Source organism: Thunnus maccoyii, chromosome 7 (genome assembly GCF_910596095.1).
Source record: "Thunnus maccoyii chromosome 7, fThuMac1.1, whole genome shotgun sequence".
Classification (NCBI taxonomy): domain Eukaryota; kingdom Metazoa; phylum Chordata; class Actinopteri; order Scombriformes; family Scombridae; genus Thunnus; species Thunnus maccoyii.
In genome coordinates this window covers 14,619,419-14,644,668 of record NC_056539.1, presented here as the reverse complement: position 1 = coordinate 14,644,668, position 25,250 = coordinate 14,619,419, and the positions used below count along the sequence as shown (strand labels likewise).

The 25,250-nt window shown below is 39.5% G+C and overlaps 1 protein-coding gene across 2 annotated transcripts in view; it reads left to right on the top strand.

The window, feature by feature from the left end:
• The window catches only part of LOC121900200 (guanine nucleotide-binding protein G(q) subunit alpha-like), a 36,766-nt gene that overhangs the window by 3,386 nt on the left and 8,130 nt on the right, over positions 1-25,250 (top strand). Inside the window, exons 2-6 of one of the 2 annotated variants that reach the window (XM_042416277.1) lie at positions 19,651-19,835; positions 20,636-20,790; positions 21,323-21,451; positions 22,110-22,238; positions 25,030-25,159. In XM_042416277.1, the coding sequence (XP_042272211.1) occupies positions 19,651-19,835; positions 20,636-20,790; positions 21,323-21,451; positions 22,110-22,238; positions 25,030-25,159 (728 nt within the window). The remainder of the gene's footprint in view (positions 1-19,650; positions 19,836-20,635; positions 20,791-21,322; positions 21,452-22,109; positions 22,239-25,029; positions 25,160-25,250) is intronic. The other variant, XM_042416276.1, reaches the window with a different exon arrangement.

Below are 25,250 nucleotides of genomic sequence, written 5' to 3'. Positions count from 1 at the left end.
TACACTCCCTATTTATGAGTAGTAGTATTGCTCTCAGAACCTCAGGGGAGGTGTACTTGTTGAATGCTGGAAACATAATAATTCAGTAAGTAGAGTAGTGTATGACAAGAATAGGTTTTCAGATCCATTAAAAAAAAACAAAAAAAACCCTCTATTGACAAAAACAATGCAGAATGGTTGTCAGTGGAACAACTAGTCTAGAGGTGGGATAGGAACACTGATGTCCAGATCAAGTTTTTCTGGCCTCAATCTCAATCTGAGTCCTTTTTAATATTGGATATCTGCAGCTACTGAGTCCCATCCGACACTTATATTTACATATCAGCAGACGATACGCAGTGTTGATTAATATGTATCTGACACATTGAAATAACGGGTGTAACCTTCTAACTTTAGTACACATTTTTTCATGAGCTACTTAATCTGAGTTCCAAAGGTCCTGGTTCCAAACTATTATATTATTGATAAGCTTTAATTATTGATATGATATGAATGAAATTTTAACTGGAGAAAGTGACTCCTGAGAAGACATATCACTCTGTTGGAGTTGTTGGAACCACAGAAACACTCAGTCCACTTACAATTGAACAGCATTGTTATAGACTGGAGGTTCTCTCCTCACAAATGGTCTTTGTCTTATTACAGACGCCGCGCTTGAAGAGAGCACACAAACCCGACAACAGCCAAGTTTGATTTTACTCACAGAATAAACATTAACTTGAGACGGCTGATCTGATCTGCCGCCGTCAATGTTTGTCATTGTAACAGGCAAAAGTGACGGTCAGCGACAGCTAAAGATGAGAAGCTGCGAGCTGAGTGTTTTGTACACTGCTTTTCCCAATGAGAAACGGAGAGTTAGCTGGGAGTTGAGCGAATTTGTGTATTTTGCCTCACAGTGATGAGCCTGAATCATTTTTCACAATTGCATTCTCTAATTTTCAATAATGCATATGAGCTAAATGCTTGCACTGTATGCTGTTGTGAAGGCCTAGCAGGCTGAAGTGGACAGTAATAAAAGGGTTGACTTTATTTTCGTTGATTGATTCTTTAAAATGTACCCGGATCAGCCTGATACGGATCCATAGGATCGGTTTGAGACGCCTCTAGATAGGATAGGACAAGATCTCCATCACTGGCCTTTAACCTCATTTACATTTAATCGCATCATGTATCTTGGGCAGATTGGATAGCTTTGGAGGTGGTTGATGTAGAAAAGGTGTAAATCCATTTGTCTCCTGAAGATACATATGTAATCTTAATTACGAACTGTAACTACATCAGTATGTGGAAGCTGAAATGTCATTACCTCATTCTCTCTCATTAAAGCGACCGGAAGAAAGCGGCTCTAGCGATTTCAAAACATATGGTCATACATAACGTGCAACGAGCTGTTGAAGCGTTTATCTGATCCCCGGTTAGCGCTGTATGATCTGTGTGAGAGAGAAAGCATTAATCTGTATGGGTGAGGGGGTGGCGTGAGTGATATCCTGTGGAAAACTTTCGTCTCACTCTTAATTCATAAACGCATTTCATTCATATGTTTGTGTTAGGGTGGATGTTTATGGATAGTTGCTAGCTATCTAGCTGAACTGTTATTGTTTTAATTTAACTGCCAAAGTGCACACGTCATTCTTCTTCTGGAGTTTTTATCCATTACCAAACAGCTTCAGGTGCATTACAACCACTCTTGTATTAGAGTTGGACCGACCCTGATTTGCATGTAGTCCATGAAAACCAAGACCGATGCAGTTGCATTTGTGATCTGGCTAACTCTGACAGATACAATCAGTTGCCACTTTATTAGGTGCACCTAGATAAAGCTGACTCAGCATGATACAACAGTCCTGCAATAAATCAACCTTCATGAGGAATATAATGTTCAGTTTTTATTTCATCTGTTTTAAAGGGGTGTTGATTTATTTTATGGTCATTTTGGAGACTGAGTTCGTGCTGCTGTTGAACCGTATTGTGTTATACTAAGAGATGTTTCTAATGTTTAGTCTACCCTGATTCATATAAATGTGATGGACAATATATATGTGTGTGTGTGTGTGTATGTATATGTATGTATGTATGTGTATATATATATATATATATATATATATATGTGTCTCTGTTGATTCAGTCAGCCAACATATTGCCACACATTGATTGATTAGAAATATTAAAATGATGTTATTGTCCTGCTTTCTCTGCTAACATGAGATGCTGGGACGGTGACTCATTGAAAGAGATTCATTTGGAAGACATCACCTTTCTGCCCTCACCACCCAATTTTTTTGATGAAAATGTTAAAGTGCAAATTGCAGGAGCCATCTTTTGTTTCAGCGTGTGGTGGGAGTGTGCTGTCACATTATTTAATCTTATGTGAAAGGGATCTAAGCACTATCAAGCTACAGTGTGAGTTATAGTGCTCTCCGGTCGTTTCACTTCATTTGGAACCTATTATAGGATTCTTTCATCCTTTTTATAGACCTTCACACATAGTGTAGCTTTTTATTATGTTTTTGGCTGCATATGTATCTTGTCTTGAATCTTTTATCTACAGTGACTTATGACTTATTAAATTCACTGTTGGATTTCATATTTTTGCCAATTTGCTGACAAACGTTGCTCTAAGAGCGTAAACATTGCAGCTATAACCAAATGTTTCAGTTTTATGCTGGAAATGTTAAACCGTGGGATTGCTCTGACTCACATTTGTTCATTACGCGGTTCTAAATTGCATATTAATGCTCAAAACCTTTCATTTAAGTGTCGTGGTTCTACTTGTCTGAAGTTTGGTTTGATGCAGTGTGAAATGCTGCCTATAAGGAGAACTTGAGGTTTTGTCTGATGTTTTAAGCGGAGGCAATTATTCCAGCTGTTTGTCAGCAACAGGCTGGCTTTCCTCAGTGGTGTGGTTAGCTAGTGCATGGCAGACATGCAGACTGAGGAAGAGCCGGGGTCAGAGGAGTGCTCTGCCGCCTGCTCTGTAGCTAATGAAAGTCACAAGTAATTAAATGTGTACAGCCGGAGCCCAGGGAGCTGCAGTAACAACACCAGTTTGTGAGGTTTCTTCAGTAAATAGGACCTTTTTCGTGTGTGTGTGTGTGTGTCAAACTGCTGATGTAAATTTTAACATTTGTATCTTCGCTAACTGGAATTGGCAGATGCACTCTAAAGTATACAAGGGATCTGATAATGAGCGTGCAACAGCAAGAGTCTGATAGTTATCAATAATAGGCCTGATCGTTTTCTCTGGATTATGACATTAGAGCTGCAACTAAAGATTATTTTCATTATTGGTTAATCTGCTTGTTATTTTCTTGATTGATTGCTTGGTCTATAAAACATCAGAAAATTGATGGAAAAAAGCCAAAGATGGTTACAAAATGTCCTGTTTTGTCAAACAAAACTAAAGATATTCTTTAGTTAAGATGAGGAAAAGCAGCAGATTATCTCATTTTTAGAAGCTGGAACCATCAAACGTTTGGAATTTGTGCTTGAAAAATGTCTTATACAATTAATTGATTATCAAAATAGTTGCAGATCAGATTTCTCTCGCTCATCCAATCAATGAATCGACCGATTGTTGCAGCTCTATATTACATACCAACTTATTCCACTATAACAAGAAATGTTGTAATAACTAGAAAAATGTCATAAATTAAAATGTCATGAAAGTATATTGTTATGAGGAAAAAAAGATTGCTAGAAAAAGAAAGGTGTATGTGACGCATTGTGGCAAACAGTGACTTCCACTTTTCCAGTGTGGATCCACAGCTGACTGAAGGTTAAGTCAGTCATGGATAAAAAATCCTGTAAACCATGCACTAATGCAGTACTGCACAAATGCTATTTATCTACATCTGTAGAAATGTATTCATATTGTACAAACCTGTTTCAAAGCAGGCCAAACAGGAGCATTTAACTCACCTCTCTTACACGTTACTTGCATCGGTTGTGCTTCCTACATTACATAATACAAGATCACATCATATTTGTCTAGAATGGTCTTGAGTAATGCATTTACAAACTTGATAAGAGGAGGTGCTACTTACACTCCAAAACTGCCTAGTCTGCTTGTTCTGTGTTTGAGAACCAGTTAATCTTTGTGTTTCATCATTTTATAACCTTAATGGCCAAATATTGTCTTTTGATCACAGTCCAGTCGTACTTATGACGCACTGTTATGCCACCAAGCAAATGCCACCAGGCAGCAGACTTGTATAACAGGGGTGCGTCGCCTCGACTGAAATAAAGACCACTCTCGCTAATGTCAGAGGAAACATAACAAAAAGAGCAAATGTGCCATATCACACAGCAATATATATATATATATATATATATATATGTGTGTAGTAGATCCAGACTCATCTAGTAACTGAGTTGCGTCAACAATGAGGTGCATCATGATCTGTCTGATTCAGTTCAGCAGGTGCAAAAGAAAACCCTCTTGAGTTTTTAAAGGTAAAGTATATCAATCAGGCTGTGACAAGGTAATGTCACAATCAGGCAGGTGTGTATGATTACAAAAAATCTGTTTTTTTTTTGTTTTGTTTTTTTTTAACATATATATGTGTGTGTGTGTGTGTGTTTCAGAGAGGGTAAAACAATACTGAAAGTGCTTTTTAAGGCAGGAATGTTGACACATGAGCAATATTATGTCTAGTACGCGGAACCACTCCAAAAAAAAAAACATAAAGCTCAGAGCTAAGTAGTTTAAATAGTTTTGACATTCATCTTTTGAAACACAGTTACCTGGATTCATTTTTTTCTCACGTGTAGTTGTTGCCTGTCTGGGCATTACGCACCTCATGTGAAAGCTCCCTATGAGGAACAACAAAGAGAGAGAGCACATAGCAGAGTCACATTCAAATCCACGACATCAGGAGCGCCTTCTGTACACCTGAACAAGCTAAGGCCCAAAGCAGCACGGGATATTTACCTTAACTCATAATTGAAATAGGAGTCAGGATACTATACACACACACATACTGTGCACACACTTAATCTGTCAGTGTGCACACCGCTCAAACAGGTCGGTAGTATCTGGGTTAATGAGTGTTTGTTTTTTGGCAACACCCAAGGATGTCTCACGCATGGAGCCTACCTACGCCTATTATGGTTGCTCTTAGTAAGTCTTACAGTAAGCCAAGCCGATAAGCCCTGTGTTAGCCATATTTATTTGGATCTCTGTTAGCTGCTGCCAAGGTAACAACAGGCCTGGAAGGGGTTGTTTTTTTTTGGTTGTTTTTTTTTTTTTTTTTTTGGTTTTTCTTTTTTTCTAGAAATAACAAAATTGCAGACAGTACAGATGAACAACCCACACACAAAGAGGATAAAATGACCCAAAAGAGACTTGTGAGAGTGAGTGTACATACAGTAGCATCGTGGGCAATCGCAGGGCTGCCCTGTGCTGTGTATCCCAGCTATCCTCATAGGCACAATAGTACTGCTGAAGGCAGAGTTGGCAGATGCTTTCCTGTATCCTTACTCCCACAACTGTATGTCTAACAGTACCGACTGACTCTCGGCCAAGGTTGATAATGCTAATCATCACCCCACGTGAGCTTATTTCCCAGAAATCTCTGCTAGACTCATACAGCCTGACCTGGCACTCTGGTGTGACTGTGCCAACTAACTGCCAGTTATTTCAGTCAAATGCATATTGGTTTATGTTGAAATAGAGTTTTCTATCCACCATGAAAGTCACATGCACTTCCAAGTCTGTTCCATTTAGCAGTAAATTGTGTCTAAGCAGATCAAACCCTTTCAACCAGTTATTGCAGCTATCAGTGGGATAATGAATAAATTTGGATTACACTGCTCAATAAATTACAGCCAGGACATCTTTTATTTTATGACCCAGTATGACTTGTGTGGTACCTTCTTTCCTCTCAGCATTACCAGCCATTGCTGGTCTAACATTTATTGTGATGGGCTTTTGGTGATTTTAGTTTATTTCTAAAATTATTAATTGGTTAATCAAGAAGTTGATTAAAGGAAAATTAATCAGTGATAATTGTGATTAGGGCTGCAACTGACTATTAGTTTCATTATCGATTAATCTGCAGATTGTCCTCTCAATTGATTGTTTTGTCTATAAAATGTCAGAAAATAGAGAAAAATACCCATTTAAATTTCTTAAAGCATGTATGACAGAAATTCAAATTCTTACATGTGAGAAGCTGCAACCACTGAATATTATAAGTGATTATTTGATTATCAAAATAGTTGCCAGTGAATTTTATTTCGATCGACGAATCGATTAATTGACTACGGCATTTGTTGCGTAAAAATATCAAACATTTTAATCAAACCCTTATTTTCCAACAAGTGAAATTGTAGGCTTTGCTGCTTTTCACTGTCAAATATCATTCTTCAAGTAATGCCGCGTTTTTAATAATTTTTGGACAACAACAGAAGAATAAGATATATCAGGCTTTGGAAACACAATACTCATTGTTGATTTTGGTCTTTTTATGGGATTTGTTGACAATAAGAAAAATATAGAAAATCACCAGCTTTATCCTTTATCTCCTATAACAGCCTACATGAGTCTTATGTTTTACTTGTAAGACTCTATTTTAATGCCTTTTTTCATCATCAGTCATATGAAAACATCGCATTATTTCTGCCTAATATTTAAACTTTTTCTTAAACTACTTTTTATGCCCCATAGGTATCAGTAAAAACTGTATCTTAATGTTCTAGACAGCCAGAAAAAGAGCCCATGATCCATCCATGCTCCTGATGTAAAAGGAGGACGTGTTAGTCCACTTTGTGTATGTGATGTAAGTATACCTGCACCGTATCACCCATCCCAACTATTATTTTTTTCCTACGTATGCAATCCCAAGCTCCTTTGCCTGGTAGATGAAAAATTGAGTTTCACAGTGTGGTACGAAGGCAAGGCAGGTAGGTGTTTGTAGTTCTGCACTGTTTGTCTGGCAGCTCTGTTGCTTGAGCAAACTGATGTTGACACACCCAGAGTTTCGGCAGTTATGTGGCATTTAGACCTGTGAAAGACTGCCCAGTTCTTCTCATGTCACCGCCTGCCGGGCTTGTTATTATCGACACATACAGCCCAATTAAAACCTTCTCATATCGCTTTATGTCTTGATTTATGTCAGATGTCTATGGCAGAGGATTGGACACCAAGACACATGTTTTGTTTTGTTTTGTTGTTTTTTTTCCCTCCCAAGAAAAAAAAAGATGACTGTAGCTAATAAAAAGATGGAAATGTTGAATTAACCTGCAACTATGGAACATACTCAGAGTCTTAAGTTTTGAATACCTAAAAAGACAAAAGGCTTCAAAGTTCTTTTGTGTGTTTACATAGCAACACATCAGCAATGGGCAAGTTCCCAACTACGTCTTGGACTAGAAAGAAGGAAGGGAAGTTGAAGATGGATTAGACACACAGTTAGTGCTAGACTGCAAACTGCAAAACCTCTGTCCAGTGGGAAATACTGCTGCTCCGGTACAACTAGCATTTTCATTAAATGGGAACCAAAATAGGCAAAATGATTAAATTGACATCTAAGTCCTTTAGAAGGAAAAATATGCTAGGAATTTTCTCAAAACTGGAATAGAGATCCTGTGCCTGCCGCCCCCACCTATCTCTATCTGTCTTTCTCATTCTGTCTCTCGACATAGATCTTTATGTGCTCTTACAGACACACTTGCTCTATGAAGACACATTTCAAACATCTAAAAGCAGCAACAGGGGAGATTTGGATCCTCATCCCTCCCACCCATTCCTACAAGTCGCCCTATTTCTTAAGAGGGCATGTGAAAAATGTCATTCAGACTGTCTTTGAAGTGAGTAGATGAAGATGTAGCTGTAAATGCCAAGACATGGATGGTTAGTTGGAAGAATGGTCTGACTTGGCAGGTGCGTTTTGAGGAAATATCTGACTGTCTAAACTATCAGATGGATGTGTTGGGGTTTTTTTTAATTTTATTTTTAGATCGATTCGAGTTCTCTTTCTTTCTGAAGACGAGATGGACTAAAGATATGTACCAGCGGCTTGATATTTTGCGGTTGCTGAATAAATGTTTCATCTTTAACAGTCTTACGCCAGCATTTGTTCAGCTGTATTATTTTGCTTCTGCAACTCACATGCTACAAATTATTGTAAACAAGCAATGGACAGCTGTGCAATAAATGCCTGATTGTGAAGAACTTTATAATCAAGTTTTAGTGTTATATTGGATTTCATTAGTATATTGCGAGGCGTGCACAGATGGGACAAATTACTGGAGCACCTTACAGTGTAATACAGTCCAGGAACTCCTGACAATATAATGTAATCCAATACAACAGAACCACCAACTGTCAGTAGCCAAATAAATATCATCCTGTTCCCAAATCAAATATTAAATTTAACATATTTACTCATTTCCTTTTTCAACGCTGTTGTATTTGGAAGTAGAATATTGTAAAGATGTTGTTTTTATTATGTTAACCCATTGTATGTAATGACTCGATATTCTTCTACATATGTTATCATGTACACTGATATCTATAAATCTGGCTGATATCAGGCCTTTTTGTCACTGGTTGTACTGTTGTAGCAGAAATTATGTTTTGATATGTTTATTTCTGATGAAGGTTCCTGCTATCCACCTATTACTAATTTCCTTGTCTTTTATATGTCCCTCGTGGTCTTGTCTCAGCTGTCTTGTAGCTATACATATAACCAGTGGGAGGAAGACTGGCGGGTGGAGGGGATCCATCTTGTTACTGGGAACAGTAACATGGGAAATAAATATGAAACAATTTTTATCTCCCACACACCCTCTTCTCAAGCATGCAGGAGTTACTGTGCACTGTAGCATCTGCCAGTATGGAAATCCGAGCACTATAGTAGATGGGCGATACGGTGAAAACATCATATCACAATTTTTTTCAGGCAGGATCACAATCCACGATTTTATCACGATTCTTTTTCATGGTGGTTTTGAAGACTATTTTGCAAGTTACTGAATAGTACTTGGTAGTCCTGGGCTCCTGTAGAAACATGGCAGTGCAACATGGACCCACTCCCTATGTAGATATAGAGGGCTCATTCAAAGGCAATGAAAGCACAGTGGTTCTTATTTTTCAGGTGATTAAGCATTAATTAAAACATACTTATGAACATTATGTTACATTTTTGCCAAGTCCATTCAGCTAGATGCCACTAAATTCTACACACTGCGCCTTTAAAACAAACAGTTCCATAAATAAAGAAGAGCAGTTGCATTAAAAAGAAGAAAGTCTATTTTGCCTTGTTTAAAATGGACATTGCAGTGGAAAACCAAACTAGTGTCACAGCTGAAAAGCAAATAGTTGTGTGGAAGCTAGCGGCTAGCAGGTTGTGCATCATTTAAAAAAAGGCACCAACACAGTACACTGAGCTGACATCATGCTAGCTTGCAGCATGACAGAAGTTTGTGCTACCGGTTAGCAGGCAAGCTAACTGCTAAACGGTGGCATTTACCCGCAGCCCAGCTGTCAGTTTAACATGATGCACAGCAGGTGAGCCTCCTAGCAGGACATTAAAACTGCGGTAGATTTCGCCAGCAGATTCGAGATGTGGCACAAGGTGCTCGCTATGTTGGTGCTGTTACCCGTTAGCCTCCTATTAGCAGACTGTGCTCCGTCACAGAGCTGAACTGATACAATGTGCACTGTAGCACAATACTAATGATCTCTCTGTGAAGGCAGATCGTGGTGACGTTTTAATCGTTCGCGATCTAATATTGTCATATCACACACCCCTACACTATAGTGACGCTGTGAAACGGTCCATGCACTGACAGTAAAGTTAGACATATAGTCTTTTTACTCTGCAAATGCTGAGTCAGTCAGGCAGCCTTTCAATGAAATAGTTTCAAGAACTAAGTAGACCCAGGACCTAAAAGTTCCTTAAGTGCATTTTGTGTTTCTACCACATCCCAAGAACTGCAAAGATTTTTATTAACAATGGCTTTGTTCCATACATGAAGACAGCAACATTTAGCATTTATGTTGTGTTATATGACATCAGAAGTGGAAATACCACAAAGGAAAAACACCTGTTCACATTTTAGCAAGGGTTACGGTTTGTTGTGGGGATGTTACTTTGAAAGCCTTGCTACTTGTTCCAGGGAATGGTTCTAATTGCTGATTAGAGTGTAAATGATTGGTTTCCATTCAGGGCTGAATGATTTAAAAAAAAATAAAAAAATTAATTGCGGTTATTTTGACTGATATTGCAATTGTGATATGATTTGTGATATTAGAGGGAATGATAATTTTTACATCTTTATTCTCATTTTGATTGAAAAACATTAAAATGATTATGTTGTGATTTTTGCGGGGATCTGTACAAAACAAAGATGTTTTCTTAAGTCTATAGAATATGATGTGTATGCCAGGACGTCTCTGCAGCACGACAACATTTAATTTAAAATGGTATTTTGACACACGTTTTACCTTTAAGAAGTACTGCACCTCCTGCGATCTGGAAAATTGCAGTAGAAGATTGATTGTTCAGATCTATTTCCATTATTACATAGTGATGCTTCAGGTGATAAAATTGGTTTGTGGTATTTCCTGTCTTTGTTGTCTTCGTGAACATTGTACGTTGTAGGGCTGGAAGAAAAAAAACGATTTTCCGATTAATCGTGAGTTTTATTTCAATGATCCATAAACAATTCTTGAAATCCAGAAATCGATCTTTGCATTTGTGCCTTTACTCAGTAAACGTGTACACTTAATGTTATGTGCATGCAGCATTCACTTTTTGTAAATGGTTCATTCAGAGCTGCATAGAGTTTTACTGGCCCCTTGTGTATTTTCCCTTGCCTGGCAGCAAAAAATGAAAATAACTTTTTTTTTTTTACCCCATAATTTTGGTGATTTATTCATAGAATATGTACAACAGTGAAGTTCCCTTTTGAATTTGGTTGTTTTCTCTTAGTTATGGATATGTAATGTTGACATATTACATATAAATGCAAAATATAAAATTAGGCACATATTGGATCAGTTAATGAATGGTGTATATATATAGGTTTGTCCATATTTTGTGTAAAGCCAGAGAGTATGGAATACACAGGGAGAAGAGAACAGAAGTTATTATAATAACATTTCAGTGAGTATGGATGATCTTGATAATAAGACAATGCTGAGAGATCTGCAGAAATGTATTCGTTAAAATAGAACCATGAAAAAAAGAACATAATAGCATTTATTTGTATGCACGTGTTCACTTCAAGCGCCTCCTGTCTACTTCCGTGAGCCACCTCTCCACTACAGACATGGAGTTGAACTGCTCCATGTCTGGACCCTTCAGGCTAATGAAGAGCAGCCTCGTCAGTGTGTTTACACTGTGGTTGCTCTTCTAGTCCATCTTGATACGTTTCATGGCACTGAAGCCCCTCTTGACAGATGCTGTGGACAGAGGCATGACGAAGACGAGCTCCATGATGAAGATGAGGTTGCAGAATTTTTTTTTTTTTTCTTTCATCCACAAAAAAGTCCTGCCAGGCATTCTGTTCAAGGCCTTGTGGTAGTTGATGATGACCTTAGCACAGGGCCACTCTATGCGCCGTGCCCTCTCCCAGTCACAGCCCATGCTGTCGAGCACATCGGCAAAGTGCTTGGTGACTGTGATGTCACTTTCATAGCTGGCCAGCTCCTGATGGTAAACAGGCCACTCTCAAGGATCCATGAGCCTTGATGCAGCTAGCAACACTTGATGGGATTCAACACCCTGGAAACGGTATTGCAGGCTGGTGACCACAGAGGACCGGAGCTCCCTCTTCACACTGGGGAAATAATGTAGGTAATATAATCTCTTTATGAGATGGGCTGAAAATGAAACCAGAATTGTCCACCTTAAGAAAAGCTCCCTCATGTTTACAGATCTACCTGTTGAACTCAGTGCTGCTAATTATTTTCAGTGGGAAAAGCCTGCAGGAAAAGTCGCTAGATGACATCACGTGCTAATTTGCATATCTGTGACAACATGATGTAATTACATATATACAAGATTTTTAAAAATTTTAAATTAAGTTTAAATTAAACTAAACTGACTGTAACTAGCTATTAGCTGTTTTTCTTTTCAAGCAGCTCCTCAATGTGCATCTAAACCTACCTCTAATAATAATATTTATGCAGGCTGTTGTATCAACTCTAAGTGAAGTATCATGAAAAGTGAAAAGAGATGATCATGCACTGGAATAAATTCACTATAGTTAACACTGTCTATTTTGTCAAAACAAAATTAAACTTAGTAAAGTTAAATCATTTAGAATAAAAACCATGAGGATCAATGATTGGTCATTAGGTACACACATTCACAGCTCATTCACGACTCTGTCTGGCTGATGATTGGTCCATTGAATTTACTGCTGCTCCGTCCCACCCACTGAACAGTCAATCCAGAGATCCACATTAGCTCTCATTCACTGAAAAATACTGGCGACTCCCTTCAAGCAGAAGAGGTTTGTCCAAAAAGTCTTAAATGTCACTGACCGCTTTTTTGAGAAACAGTCACTAAAGGGGTCTGAAAAGTAGCTAAATCTAGCGACAAAATCTCTAAGTTGGCAACACTGGTTGAACTCCTCTCTACTTTCCCTGAACCTCAGCAGCTGCATATTGTGAAAGCTTCCCTCTTGAGTTTGTGCTAGAAAGCCCTCAACATACTCTCCTGCCTCTGTCTCCATGCAAAACAAAACAACAAAAAAAGAGCAGATGTTGGAAGTCCTTTAACAGCTGTAGACACTGCGTTGCTCTTCCAACCGTATCAGCACTTGCAGATCTGTTTGATTTACACAAGCAGAGAAAAATGGAGTTGACGTAGGGGATCGACTATAAGACAGTATGATTAAGTAAGCAATAGGAATTGATTGCTTGCCTTGTTTCCACGGTGCTCTCCATCTGCGCAAGCATCACTGGATAATATTTCGAAAGTGTCCTGAGAGTACAGCAGCTCTTTCAGAACATCCGTCACCTGATATAGAATTATAGGAGTGAGAGAATTAAAAAATGTAATACGTCTTAAACAACAAAAGATTGAAATTTTAACACTAGTTTTTACACAAACACGCCCCCCTAGACTGACTCTCTCTCTCACTCTCTCTCATACACACACATACATAATCACAGCCATGGTTACTGGAAGCACAGGGTCCAAGGGGGCCATTGCCACCACCCCTGAACTTTACCCTCCTCTCACATTCTTTTTAAGTTGTGAATCATATATTGCTGTATGAGATGACACCCTCAATAAAAGTCATGTTTTGGGTCTAAACACTATAATGTAAGAGCAGATTTACTTTAACTTTCCTTCAACATGCCACATCAGTGATACATTTGGATCCCACTCAGATCCACTCCATTCTTTAGAAGTGCAACCATCTTTTCATAAGTGGTGAACGGCTGTTCACTCTTTATGGTGTGGTAAGCTGTGTTAATAAGCTTCTCCATCCACTGGTGATTCTCTGTATTCACCTGTCTTGCCCAGATGTTAAGCGGGCCTGATGACAGGTTGTTCACCATCCGCTTGGCTAGCATACATTGCAAGTGGGGGGAGGGAGGGGACGTAGCTCAGAACCAGGATCCTTTGGTCAAAACGCAGGTTAAGTTCCTAAAAATGTTCCTGGATGATCCAGAAATGTTCATGCTGGTGTAAAGGGCCACTAGACAGTCATTGAGTTCCTGTACAGTCAGACAGGCCTTCAGCAAGTCTTTTCCAACACTGAGCTGAAGTGGACATAGCTTCCTGTTTGATGTGCTTGGGGAAGTTTTTAAAGAATCATTTACTCAGAGTGCCTTTCTCCTCCACTCTGTCACACTTTGCACCTCCTTCCTTTCCCTCCTGTCTCCTTCACTCTCTTTAGTTCTTTCAACGTGGATGCCAAACTCAGCTTCAAGTTATTACTCTTCATGTAAACCGCAGCTGAAATGTCTGTCGTGGCCTCCAACTGGCCCGACCCAGTGAAATGGATCCGTTTCAACTATTCCTTCCTGTTCATTGCGAGTTAATGGTTATTTAGCAGAATGACTAATACCCCGGTCTGTGCAGGATGCGGGCAGAGTGACACGGTTCTGCCTCGGTTAACGGTCACGGCTGTGTGATTATCGGGCTTCTCCTCATCCTGCCCCCTCCAGCTTTGCTGCGTTGGGGATTTCAAAAATCGCTCAAAGCATTGAAGCTTCTAATTTATCAGCTTTGTATATGAGCATACAAACTCATGGTGTTGCATGACTTTTGGCTACTTTTCATATGCTTTGTGTATGCTTTATATTATCATGATGATTTAATAACAAGAGATGGCCCTGAGGAGAGCGCCTCTTTTTTTTTTTTTTTTTTTTTTTTTTTTTGCCTTTTAGGAAAAGCAGAAATAGTGAAAGCGTATTTTTAATTTAGACATTATGATGATGATGTCCAATATTGACATATTTTCAAAATGACATGATAAACATTTTTAGTTGTGAGGATTTCTAAAACTGTTCATCAATATTAAAAGTTAAGATGGTTTTTGTTTTAAAGGGGAACTTTAAATTTTACATCACATCATCAAGTCTCATCTCAGGTTTGAGATTGCAGACTGAAAACATGCATTAGAAACTACGGGGCAATGAGTTTGAAAGACATGGGAGTTCACCAGGCAGGGAGGGTCTAATCAAAAGATGCCATGAGTTGCATTATGGGAAATGTAGGATCCGGTGTTTTGGGATTTTGACCCATACTAGGGACTAAAAAATCAGAATATCATGGCCTCTCTGTTTCTTGTGAGTTCCTTTCACCTTTTTATAAACACAATATTAACTCCTCTTTAAAATGTCTTCCTCTGTTTAAGCTGTACAGTATTTTGTTAAAACCATGATAATTGTTAAACATGTCTACATATATGCCTCATACAAAACATACATGGTGCTACTAAAATACCATACAGAACAGTATAAGTGTAGTGTTATAAAGAGTCTATTATCATGTTTGACAAGCACACACATTGCGCAACCACTGTATAAAGTTTGAGATTGTCAGCTTTCATCGCTCAAATACTTTTTGAAATGTTGGTTAAAAGTACTTAATAGTAATTCCCATGACCTGAGTGGAGAGTACTGGCCAAGGACGTTGTGGGATTTCAGAAATGCACGCTAAAGTTGCATGTTTGACTCGGCTCTATGGAGACATACTGAAGCCTATCCCTGCCATGTATTTATGAGTCCAGTGCAGGAGTTGCCATGGGAACTAGCATTACCCCTCAGGAGTAGCTCCAGTGAATGTACAGTAGCTTGTCCGTGAGAAATGCTTCTGCTGGGTTTTCCACTTAGGCAGGAGAACAATGGGATCTGTTGAATTAAGCTGATCATGCCTGCAAGACATGCCCCTTTCCTCTGGTTGTGTGTGTGTGTGTGTGTGTGTGTGTGTGTGTGTGTGTGTGTGTGTGTGTGTGTGTGTGTGTGTGTGTGTGTGTGTGTTTTGGAGAATTCAAATACACATGATTACACACACACACACTCATTTGCCAACAAAGCTGATGTATCTGTCTCATGTCCTCTCCCTTCGTTCTCCTTCTTCCTTCTCCTCTTGTCAATTTTAAACTAGATCGAGTAGTAACACTTTCTTTCTTTCCTACTGTGGCCCTCACCATCCCTCTAACACCCCTCCCTTCAGTTCAGGTCTTTAGTCAATGAGAAAGTGAACTCTCCAGTGCTGTGTCTTGACAATTGCTATTTATGTCCCTCTCTCAAAGACACACTCTGTCTGAAGGGGAAACTCCAATGTTGCCTGACCTGCTTTCCACAGTGAAAGATCCTGTCTGGTTAGAGGGCAGGCAGCGCTCGGGGCACTCCTTCACTGTACACTCAACTGTGCTCTTCAGTCAGCAAGAGTCAAACTTAACTCTCATCATCCTTGGGAGACATTTCAGCTTCTTAGTTTGCCTTGGGAATACCAGCTGTACTTTATAACACGAAGCACATTCCATTATCTAACCATCCACTACAGTTCTGCTTAGACAATGTGGCTGTAAACATTATCAATGTCACTAGTGGGGCGTTTTTTGTGTGTGTGTGCATTTTTCATATATTTCCCATTTGGAATTGCTGATCCCTCATATGCAACTATCTTTTCACTGCTAACTGTTTGTGTTGGCCAAGGGAAGGCAGACTGTCATGTTTCCCCTCTGATACACACAGTGTCACCATCCACTTCTTTTTATCTGTAAGCAAGGAGCCACAGTTGTGGGGTGAATATGCACAAAAATTCATGTTGTAGATTCTCACTGTCATTGCTCTTAAAGGCCGGATATTCTCCAAAATGGACAGATAGGAAGAGCGGACACAGACTCAGTTCTGATTATTCTACAATACTTGTCTGCAAACACAGGCAAACAAGTTAAAACATGTTTGTTTTTGCCTACAGTCTGCCTGTATGGTATTTTTTTTTGTTTATTTTTGCAGGGACAGCACACAATTAAAAGTAATTGCACCAGAGTAAGTTATCAGTCAATTACATCTGTTGTTCCTGGGCTGGTAGACAGTCCACAGGTGCATATCCTCCATATTGGTTTTAAAATTTTCACTATAGCGAAAAGTAGAAATATTATGGCTTAAAGGATATGTTCACAATTTTTCCAGTCTGTCCTAAAACAGTCAGGTGCCCAAAAGGACACTGACATGTTTTTCCTGCTGTAATCATTCATCCTGTTCATAGGGCCATTAAGAGATTCCTTTATAATGCACTTACAATGTAAGTGATGGGGGACGAAATCCACAACCCTTTTCCATGCAAAAATGTATAATAAAAGTTTATAACATGAGTCTTCAGTCATCCAAATTAATCAAATGTAGTCAATATCTCCTAATGTTAGTGCCAAATTCCCCTCTTTTTGTTACAATCCTTCCACTGCAGCTCAACAGGAAGACACTGTCCGTCGAGACATAAAGAGGGAATTTTTTAGGGCTGTCCCCGACCAAAGATTTTCTTAGTTGACCAATAATCATTAGTTCAAGCCATTAGTCAACTAATCGTCGCACGTTTATTTAACATTTTACATTTATTTAATTATTTACATATATATTTTTTGGGGGCATCAGAAAATGGTTTCAGTTCCAGGGCTGAGAAAGAATGTTACAAGTAATATCAGTCCCGTGGGTCAGTTAGTTTCGTTAAATCCCCCTTATCTCTCATATTAGGCAGTTTCCTGGCAGAAAACGCCAAAGCTGACAGATATTTCCAGAGGAATCGGTGCTTCTGTTGTCACAGCTGACCAGGTCACTGACTGAGTGATGAAGTTACGCCACTGGTCGGGTTAGGGTTAGGCCGGAGGCCAGCCAATGTCGTAACTTCATTGGTCACCTCGGCTGGGTGTCACCACTTCCTGTATCCGTCGTTTCAAATTAAATGCCCTCTAGCATTTCATACACGGTCCAGCCATACCAGATTGACTAGATGACCTAATTTTGGCAAGGTGCAGCCCCTGAATGGAATTTGAGGGGTTTTTTTTTCTTTTCCTGCGACAAACCGCCCAATGAAAACTTGGTCTACTAAGACTCTTCTCATTAACAGTTGGTGCAGTATTAGGGGGCAGCCCTAAAAATACATTTTTACTAAAAAGACTGTAACTGTCCACTTTATTTGACTAATTTGGATTTTGATTGGATCTTCTAACGGCCAGTAGTAACAAGAGGAATAATTACAGCGAGCAAAACCTATTTCAATGTTCATATGGGCGCCTGACTGTTGTTTTAAGACAGACTTAAAAATTGTGAACCTAACATTTAATTTAGACATTGTTCTTATGGCATTTACAGTTTATCCATATGGTGTTATGTGCAACTTTAAAAAGTGCATAAAAAATACCAAGCTGTAGTTACAGCTTCTTATATGTAGATTAAATACTATTTAATGCTTGTGATGGGCACTTGCTATTATTTTTTACAGTTCATTTACTAGAGTGTTGTTTGTTCAATAGAAGAAAAACAAGTGAAAGCAGAAACCATAGAGTAAACGTGTAACTGAAACTGCAGTGACTCAGACTTGAATGTTGGGAGAAGTGAGATGGAGAGATGAGAGTGGTGGAGAGCTCGAGCAGCGTTGTAGAGGAAGAAAATAGGTGATGGAACGGGGGTGGAAGAGAGGAGGATTGCTCTGGAGAGAACGCTAGAAAGAGACGCATACATGGTGATACTAGAAGTTGACTTTAGGTTAGACCGCTACCTGCCTGCCTTGTCTTTTGAATGTTCCTCTTTGGTTGATGACCAGAGTATACAGAAACTGCGATGCTTTCATCCTGACTCTGGCGTCTCCTAAGCCTAGAGTGGTAGTTTGCTCACAGAATATGTCCATATAAAGATACAGAACCTTCTGTGGGAGCTCTCCTGGAGAAAAAGTGTGTGCGAGAGGGGGGATCTGTGGGGGTTCTGTGAGTTTCTGCCAGTCTCTCTCTCTGTGCATGTGCAAACAAGCTTCCTTCTCCATGACTTGGTCTTTCTGTGTGTTTGTGCACATTTGCATATGCATGGTCTCTGCGATACAAAATAAGAGGAGTGAACTCGGCTTACCCAGTTCATTGTTGAGCTGAGGTGAGCCGTGCAGCCCTCATGTGGTTATTCTGGGCTGCTACCACTCTGGCCAAAACAATGATTACATTTCAAAACACTAGACCCAAGATGACCTTCTTTTTTTTCTGGAAGTTTTGACTTTCAGGACAATGGCTAGACCACAATTAAGCACAGAAACATTTTTCATATGTATTTTAGGCTTGTAGTTTAAATATGTGTCTAGAGTCACTTGTTTCATTGTAAGACAGAAGATGGGAAGATATGACTGGTTTTAATGGACTGAAAAGGTCATTTAACAATAAGCGAACCATAAGCTGACACCAGGCGGAGGCAGGAGCAGCTCAGCTAAGCAGCCTGTACCGGTAAAACACAGAGCCTGGGTTGGCATTGAGGTCTGGACCATTGCCTGGGGGCATGATGGTGCGGATTCCTGCACGGCCTTGTGTATCAACACCAGGGTGTAGGTGGACAGACAAGGTCGGCCTGTTGCAAAGATAGGCTAGTTTATTACCCCAGAAATAAAAGTTACATAAAAAGGCTACATTTGAACAAGTCAGAGAAATGCTTGATTGGCTCTCTGGACCTTTTATGTGGAGAACTGCTCAGTGTTCACAGATGTTGTTTTAATTTACTGCTCAGTTTGCTCTTCTTGGAGCAGCAGAAATACATTAATTTGAAAGATCAAGTGCAGAATAGTTGGACTGACACTGTTGATTGTATTTTTTTTGTATTGATTTAAACAAGGGTGACTGGATTACAGCTTGTCTTTGGGTATTAAGGTGTTGATGCTTTTTCAAACAAATGTTCATTACTTTCATACTTATACTACTTTTCATTTCTAGCATTGTTTGCCTTGTTTAGCAGGTTTCACATTAAGCCCTTTACAATGTTTCCAATTTATCTGCACACACCATCTGCACCTTTTTTTTCCCCCCTTAGTAGGATAACAGTAGTAGTAGCCTGCTATAACCTACTGTTTTGTTCCTGGATCATGGCAAGAGCGGGAAGCAGTCTGTCATACATTTTTCACACTGTCAGCAATTTCACGTGTCCATTTATGACCCTCTTTCAGTTGTCGGCTAACCTCCAGTGTCATCTTGCCTTCCTCGCAGGTACCGGAGAGAGTGGCAAGAGCACTTTCATCAAGCAGATGAGAATAATCCATGGGTCAGGCTACACAGATGAGGACAAGAAGGGTTTCACCAAACTGGTCTACCAGAACATTTTCACCTCCATGCAGGCCATGATCCGAGCAACTGAGACCCTCAAGATCCCGTTTAAGTATGAGCAGAACAAGGTGCGTACTGTCAAGTGTTGAGGTGAAAATATTGTCCTTTGATGTGTTTATATTGAGATGGATACTTGCATCCAAATACTTGCTAGTTTTTGATGCACATACATTGTTGAGTGGCTGCTGAGATAATGAAATATCTTGACTAAGTTATTGAAATGGTTAAGATGCAAGCTTGGTTTACTGCTTTACCTGCTGCAGCAGCTAAAAATGTGTTTACTCAAGATTAAATATCACCTTAACTAAACAAGAGTCCTCAGACTAATTTTAAGAACTATAATTCTGGTATAATAATTCTGGTGTGATAGTCGAATCACTTGTAATGTGCATGTTTCATTTTGATTTCAGACATTTAGCTGACAGTAATCTGTGTGCTTCATTGCTCAGTTCCAACACTCTTGTGTCCAGTTAATCTCATGCAAACCACATTCAAATAGATCATAAATCTGACAGTAAAATGAGATGTTAAGTAAATTGAACTGGTCTCCTCCAGTGTGCTGTGGCCTCTGTTGGCATATCACTATAAATATACGTTGGCCAAATAGAGCCATAAAAGGACAGTGTATAAGTGGGAATACATACAGTATTAATGGTATGTACACTTTATTGAATATAGCACTACAAAGGTAGTGAATGTGGCCACTATATAAATGCATGATTTCGTAAGACACCACCTGTGATCACACACTTTAAGATTTTGAGATATTTTTTAATTCATGAAATTAATTTTGAATAAAATCCTAAGTTACTGAATTCAAATGCTGTTGTTAAAGTTAGCTTCTTTTGCTCGGTTGCTTTTCTCTCAGAATAACGCCCAAGTGGTTCGCGAGGTGGACGTTGAGAAGGTTTCATCATTCGATCACCCGTACATCGGCGCGATAAAGATGCTGTGGGCTGACCCTGGCATCCAGGAGGCCTACGATCGCAGGAGAGAGTACCAGCTCTCTGACTCAACCAAATAGTACGTCTACGATCTATTACTTTACTAGAGAGTGACTGAATACTAGAATTATTACTTTATGTGTAGAAGTGGTGAAGCTGCCTCAAACCCTTTTCTCTGCCTGTGTGAGCATGCACTCAAACAGAGGAAGGGAGGAGGGTTCAGGCAGACGCAGAGAGCTGAGGAAAAGGAAGAAATGTTGGCAGGTTTATAAATGACTGCTAATAATATCATGGCTAATTCCAACCTGCATTAATCCATTTCAGACTAATGAAAAAAGTAAAAAAGTCGAGAATTGGGAAAAGACCAAAGCTTGTGCATAGATATATTTATGAATACTTGTGATTTTTTTTTTTTTAAACAAGCTACTGGTTGCTACATGTATATTTGTTTGAATGTTGTTCTGTGATTGTATGTGTTTTTTGACAGAAAGCAATTGTTTCTGTGTCTTTTCTTAATATATACAGTACATGTGCATGTGGTCTCGTACTTCTCGAGACTGTTGGTTTGCCTACATGTGCATCTCTGTCATATGTTCCCTCCCCTCCCACAGTTACCTTAACGATTTAGAACGAATAGCAACATCGGGGTACGTGCCCACTCAGCAGGACGTGCTGCGGGTTCGAGTGCCCACCACCGGCATCATTGAGTACCCATTTGACCTGGAGAATATTATCTTCAGGTACTGGTGTCAAGTGCTGCCGATGATGTCACTGGCTGGCTAGCTGTGCGACAGTTGGTCAGCCAGCTGGAAACCGTCGATGCCGCTGTCTCCATCTACCCTGTGCTGCACAGCAGGGCTAAGCACTTTTAACACATCCCTGATGGTACACTCTCAAAAGACTCAAGAACAGGCCCCAACCCTCCTGTCAAGACTAGCTGGGAAGGCACTAATTTTCATTTGCACCCAGGCAGTCAAAGCTGGCCTCTTGAGTGCTAAATACTTCTTTTTTTTCTTTTTTTTTTTTGGAGTCAAGTTAAAAGTTCCTGTCTCCTTTTAAATGTATAAACCTTCACTCTTTGGGTGGAAACAGAAGATAAAATGACAATTGTTTTGTCTTTGGGAGCTGCCATCAAGGATGAAGCTAAATTTCTAAGAAAATTTGGGGATAGTGGTACAAAACGTCACCTAATCCCCTCATAACTCTTGGGAATGTTTTTTTCTTTGGTTGCATCTGGACTGATCCACTTGCTTTTGGAGGGGGTTATGCTGTATCTGCTGTTATGCTTCACTTTCTCTTTCCTCTCTCTCTCTCTTTCTCTCTCTCTCTCTCTGTCTCTCTCTCTCTCTCTCTCTCTCTGTCTCTCTCTCTGTGGTTTGTTGTCCTTCCTGTCTCTAGCTATCTAAGTGATCTGGATCGTATTGCCGAACCGTCCTATCTACCAACCCAACAGGATGTGCTTAGGGTTCGAATCCCAACCACTGGGATCATAGAATACCCTTTCGACTTGCAAAGCATCATTTTCAGGTAGAAGAAGAACTACACTACTTTGACTAACTCTAGTTTTTCACCCCCTACCAGTGTTCTGTTTTCATTTTAAAATCCAAAAGGCGCTCTGAAGTCTGAGTCAGCATGTTAATATGTCACCTACGACTTGTTTTATGTCTCCATTTGTGCGTGAAACCCTAATGTCTGAATTCATTCTGTTATTTGAGTATATTCAATGTGTAATGTTATAGTAGATTCTATAAGAGCTGCTGTTAGTTGATTAAGTCAATTGACAGAAAATTATTTGGCAGCTGTTTTGTTATTGTTATTTTTTCATTCCCTAGTTGCAGGGTTTCCTATGTGATTTGCTGTTTGTTTGTTTTTATTATGTGCTCAAAAACTGACTATCCTTGGGTTGGAAGTTGTGATGGGCATTTTTCAGGATTTTCAAATAATTAATCAATTAGTAAATAATGAAAATCAGTTGCTGCCCTGAATTATACATTCATCCACCATATTATCACTTAACTACAATCTCTAATTATACATAAAAAATATACATAAAACATAATATAAATGTATCTAGATGAATGAATAAAAGTAAAAGTTGTGTAAATAATTTGAATATGGATACTATGGCTGCACTCTTAAGACATTCACATGTTCAGAAACTGAAATGCTCATAAAAGGCCGTATTATTACATGAGTCCTTCCTAGCTTCTCAGTGTAGCCCAAAGACTCAGCCTTTCAGGACTTGGTTCAGAGACAGGCTTAGGACTGGCTACCAATACAGCTTTTCCCTCCTTCTTCTCTCACAAAAAGAAAAGAGAGAAGATGAGGAGATAGAGATAGACCCAGGGAACAAGAGCGATTACAGTAGAGTGCAAATCGATAGGAAGCCATCATGTCAGCCCCCTCCTACGCTTGGCAAGGCTAGAAATAACTCTGCTTGCAATGCGGTTGTGCTGAAGAGGTTCCCAGCAGCCCTGCTGCGGCTATCCGATAGGCTCTGCTCTGCTGATGGTGAATCACTACATGCTCTCAATGACATCAATTTTATGTTAAAGGACCAAAAATACAAATATGAAGTGGGAATAAATGTGAGCTGGAGAAGAGCATGATTATTTAGTTTTCCTAACTGAGAATGAGAATGTGTTATAATATTCCTGTAATTAAACACAGAGCACACTTGATGCAGGATAAGAAGCTCCGCAGCCCAATGTGTGGATAGTAACGAGCACATGTGGGACTGTACGGCTTGTGCTTGCAGTCAACAGGGCCGTAGCTGCAACAAGGAAGCCTTTCATAGACAAACATCTCCATTAGGCTTGCTTCCCTCTCTTTTAATTGGCTTTTGAAGTCACAGAAAATGTCATTTCACTTGGCTTATCCAGCATAGGAGGGCTTATCGTACTAAGTAGGTCACTCATCCTTTGCTAGAGGAAAGAAAGGAGGTCGTCTGATGTGAAGGAGTTTTATTTTAGGCTGGCTCTTCTGGAGGACTCCATTTATCAATGCCCTCACTCCTTCTGGCGGACTCGCTGAATGAGTTCACCCCTATGATGTGCGATCAAAGTTTCACTGTGTGGCTGCCAAATGATATTGGGTATTAGGTGAAAATTATATGGACTGATTCAGATTCTTCAGGTTTCTGTCACAGTTTAGTTGCCTGATCTTCGAAGAGTAACAGCAGGAAAAATGGACAGATCAGTCAATCTGACTTTTGCTCTTTCTGCCCCTCTTCCATTCTTATCCAGCAGCATTAGTTCTTCAATTTCTTTAATTTCCCTTTTCTTTGTTTTGGTAATTTAAGGAGAAAACTCATCCAAACAAAAAAAGTGAACATTAGAACAGGGGAAACCAGTTTATCCAAGAGTCGATCCAAGTCTCCTACCCTAAAATCAAAACCCACATATCACGCCTTACAAGTGCTTGTTCCAATTTTCCCGCACTTTTCAATATTTCTTTGCTGATTTGCCAATTCTTTTTTTTATTGTTTTTTTTCCTCATCTCTTTTCTCATATCCCTTCCATTTAGTGGCTCTTCCAAACAGGAAAATATTTTGTAGATTTATTTTCTATTACCTGCATGGGCTCTTCTGCATCTACTTTGCCGAATAAGGATGGCGTTGTTTGCACATACACTTCCTCGTAGTTATTTCAGTTCACCTCAGGGAAGGTTTGCTCTGTCCTCTCTGTGATTCACGCTGCAGGTTCTCGGTTCACGTTTCTTCTGCTTATATTCTCAGTGCAAAAGGGGTGTTTGGCTTGAACTACACTAGACTCACAAGATGTTGAAGTGGTCTTCGGCAGTAATAGTCACGCCACACTGGCCTTAAAATATATTGATTGGCCACCACTGGATACAAAGCTTAGTGTATCTGAAAATGAAAAAACAAAAATTGCAAGATGAATGCCTCTTTGCACTGATAAATCTTCTACTTTAAAATCTTACTTCTGTCCTGAAGTGAACCAGATACTTGGCCAGTGGTTTGTCCTCAGCAATCACTTCAGGGTTTCCTCTGTGGTGCCTCTATTACATTTTAAATAAATTAAATGTTATACATGTAATTAAATTAACTTGCTTGATTTGAGACATGTGTATTCTGATTTTCTGTGTCAAGTTTGATTTGTTTGACACCCATAGTTACAAAGGTTGAACAGAAGTTAAATATTTGAGATAGAGGTAATGATAAAGGTTTAATATCTAAAGAATGAAGATCAATAGACTCTGAGCGATAGATTTAGAGCCAATTGTAATTTCTTCTCTTTTATGTGATTCTCTCCGCCCTGTTTGGTGGCCCTCTATCTTATCATGCATATCCACTCAGGATGGTGGATGTGGGGGGTCAGAGGTCAGAGAGGAGGAAGTGGATCCACTGCTTTGAGAACGTCACCTCAATCATGTTTCTGGTGGCGCTCAGCGAGTACGACCAAGTCCTGGTGGAGTCAGACAACGAGGTGAGACACAGACACATGTGTGGATTCTGAATTGTTGAGTGTCAGCACGACATTTCAACACTACATATTCATAATGAGGCTTTAATTGTTG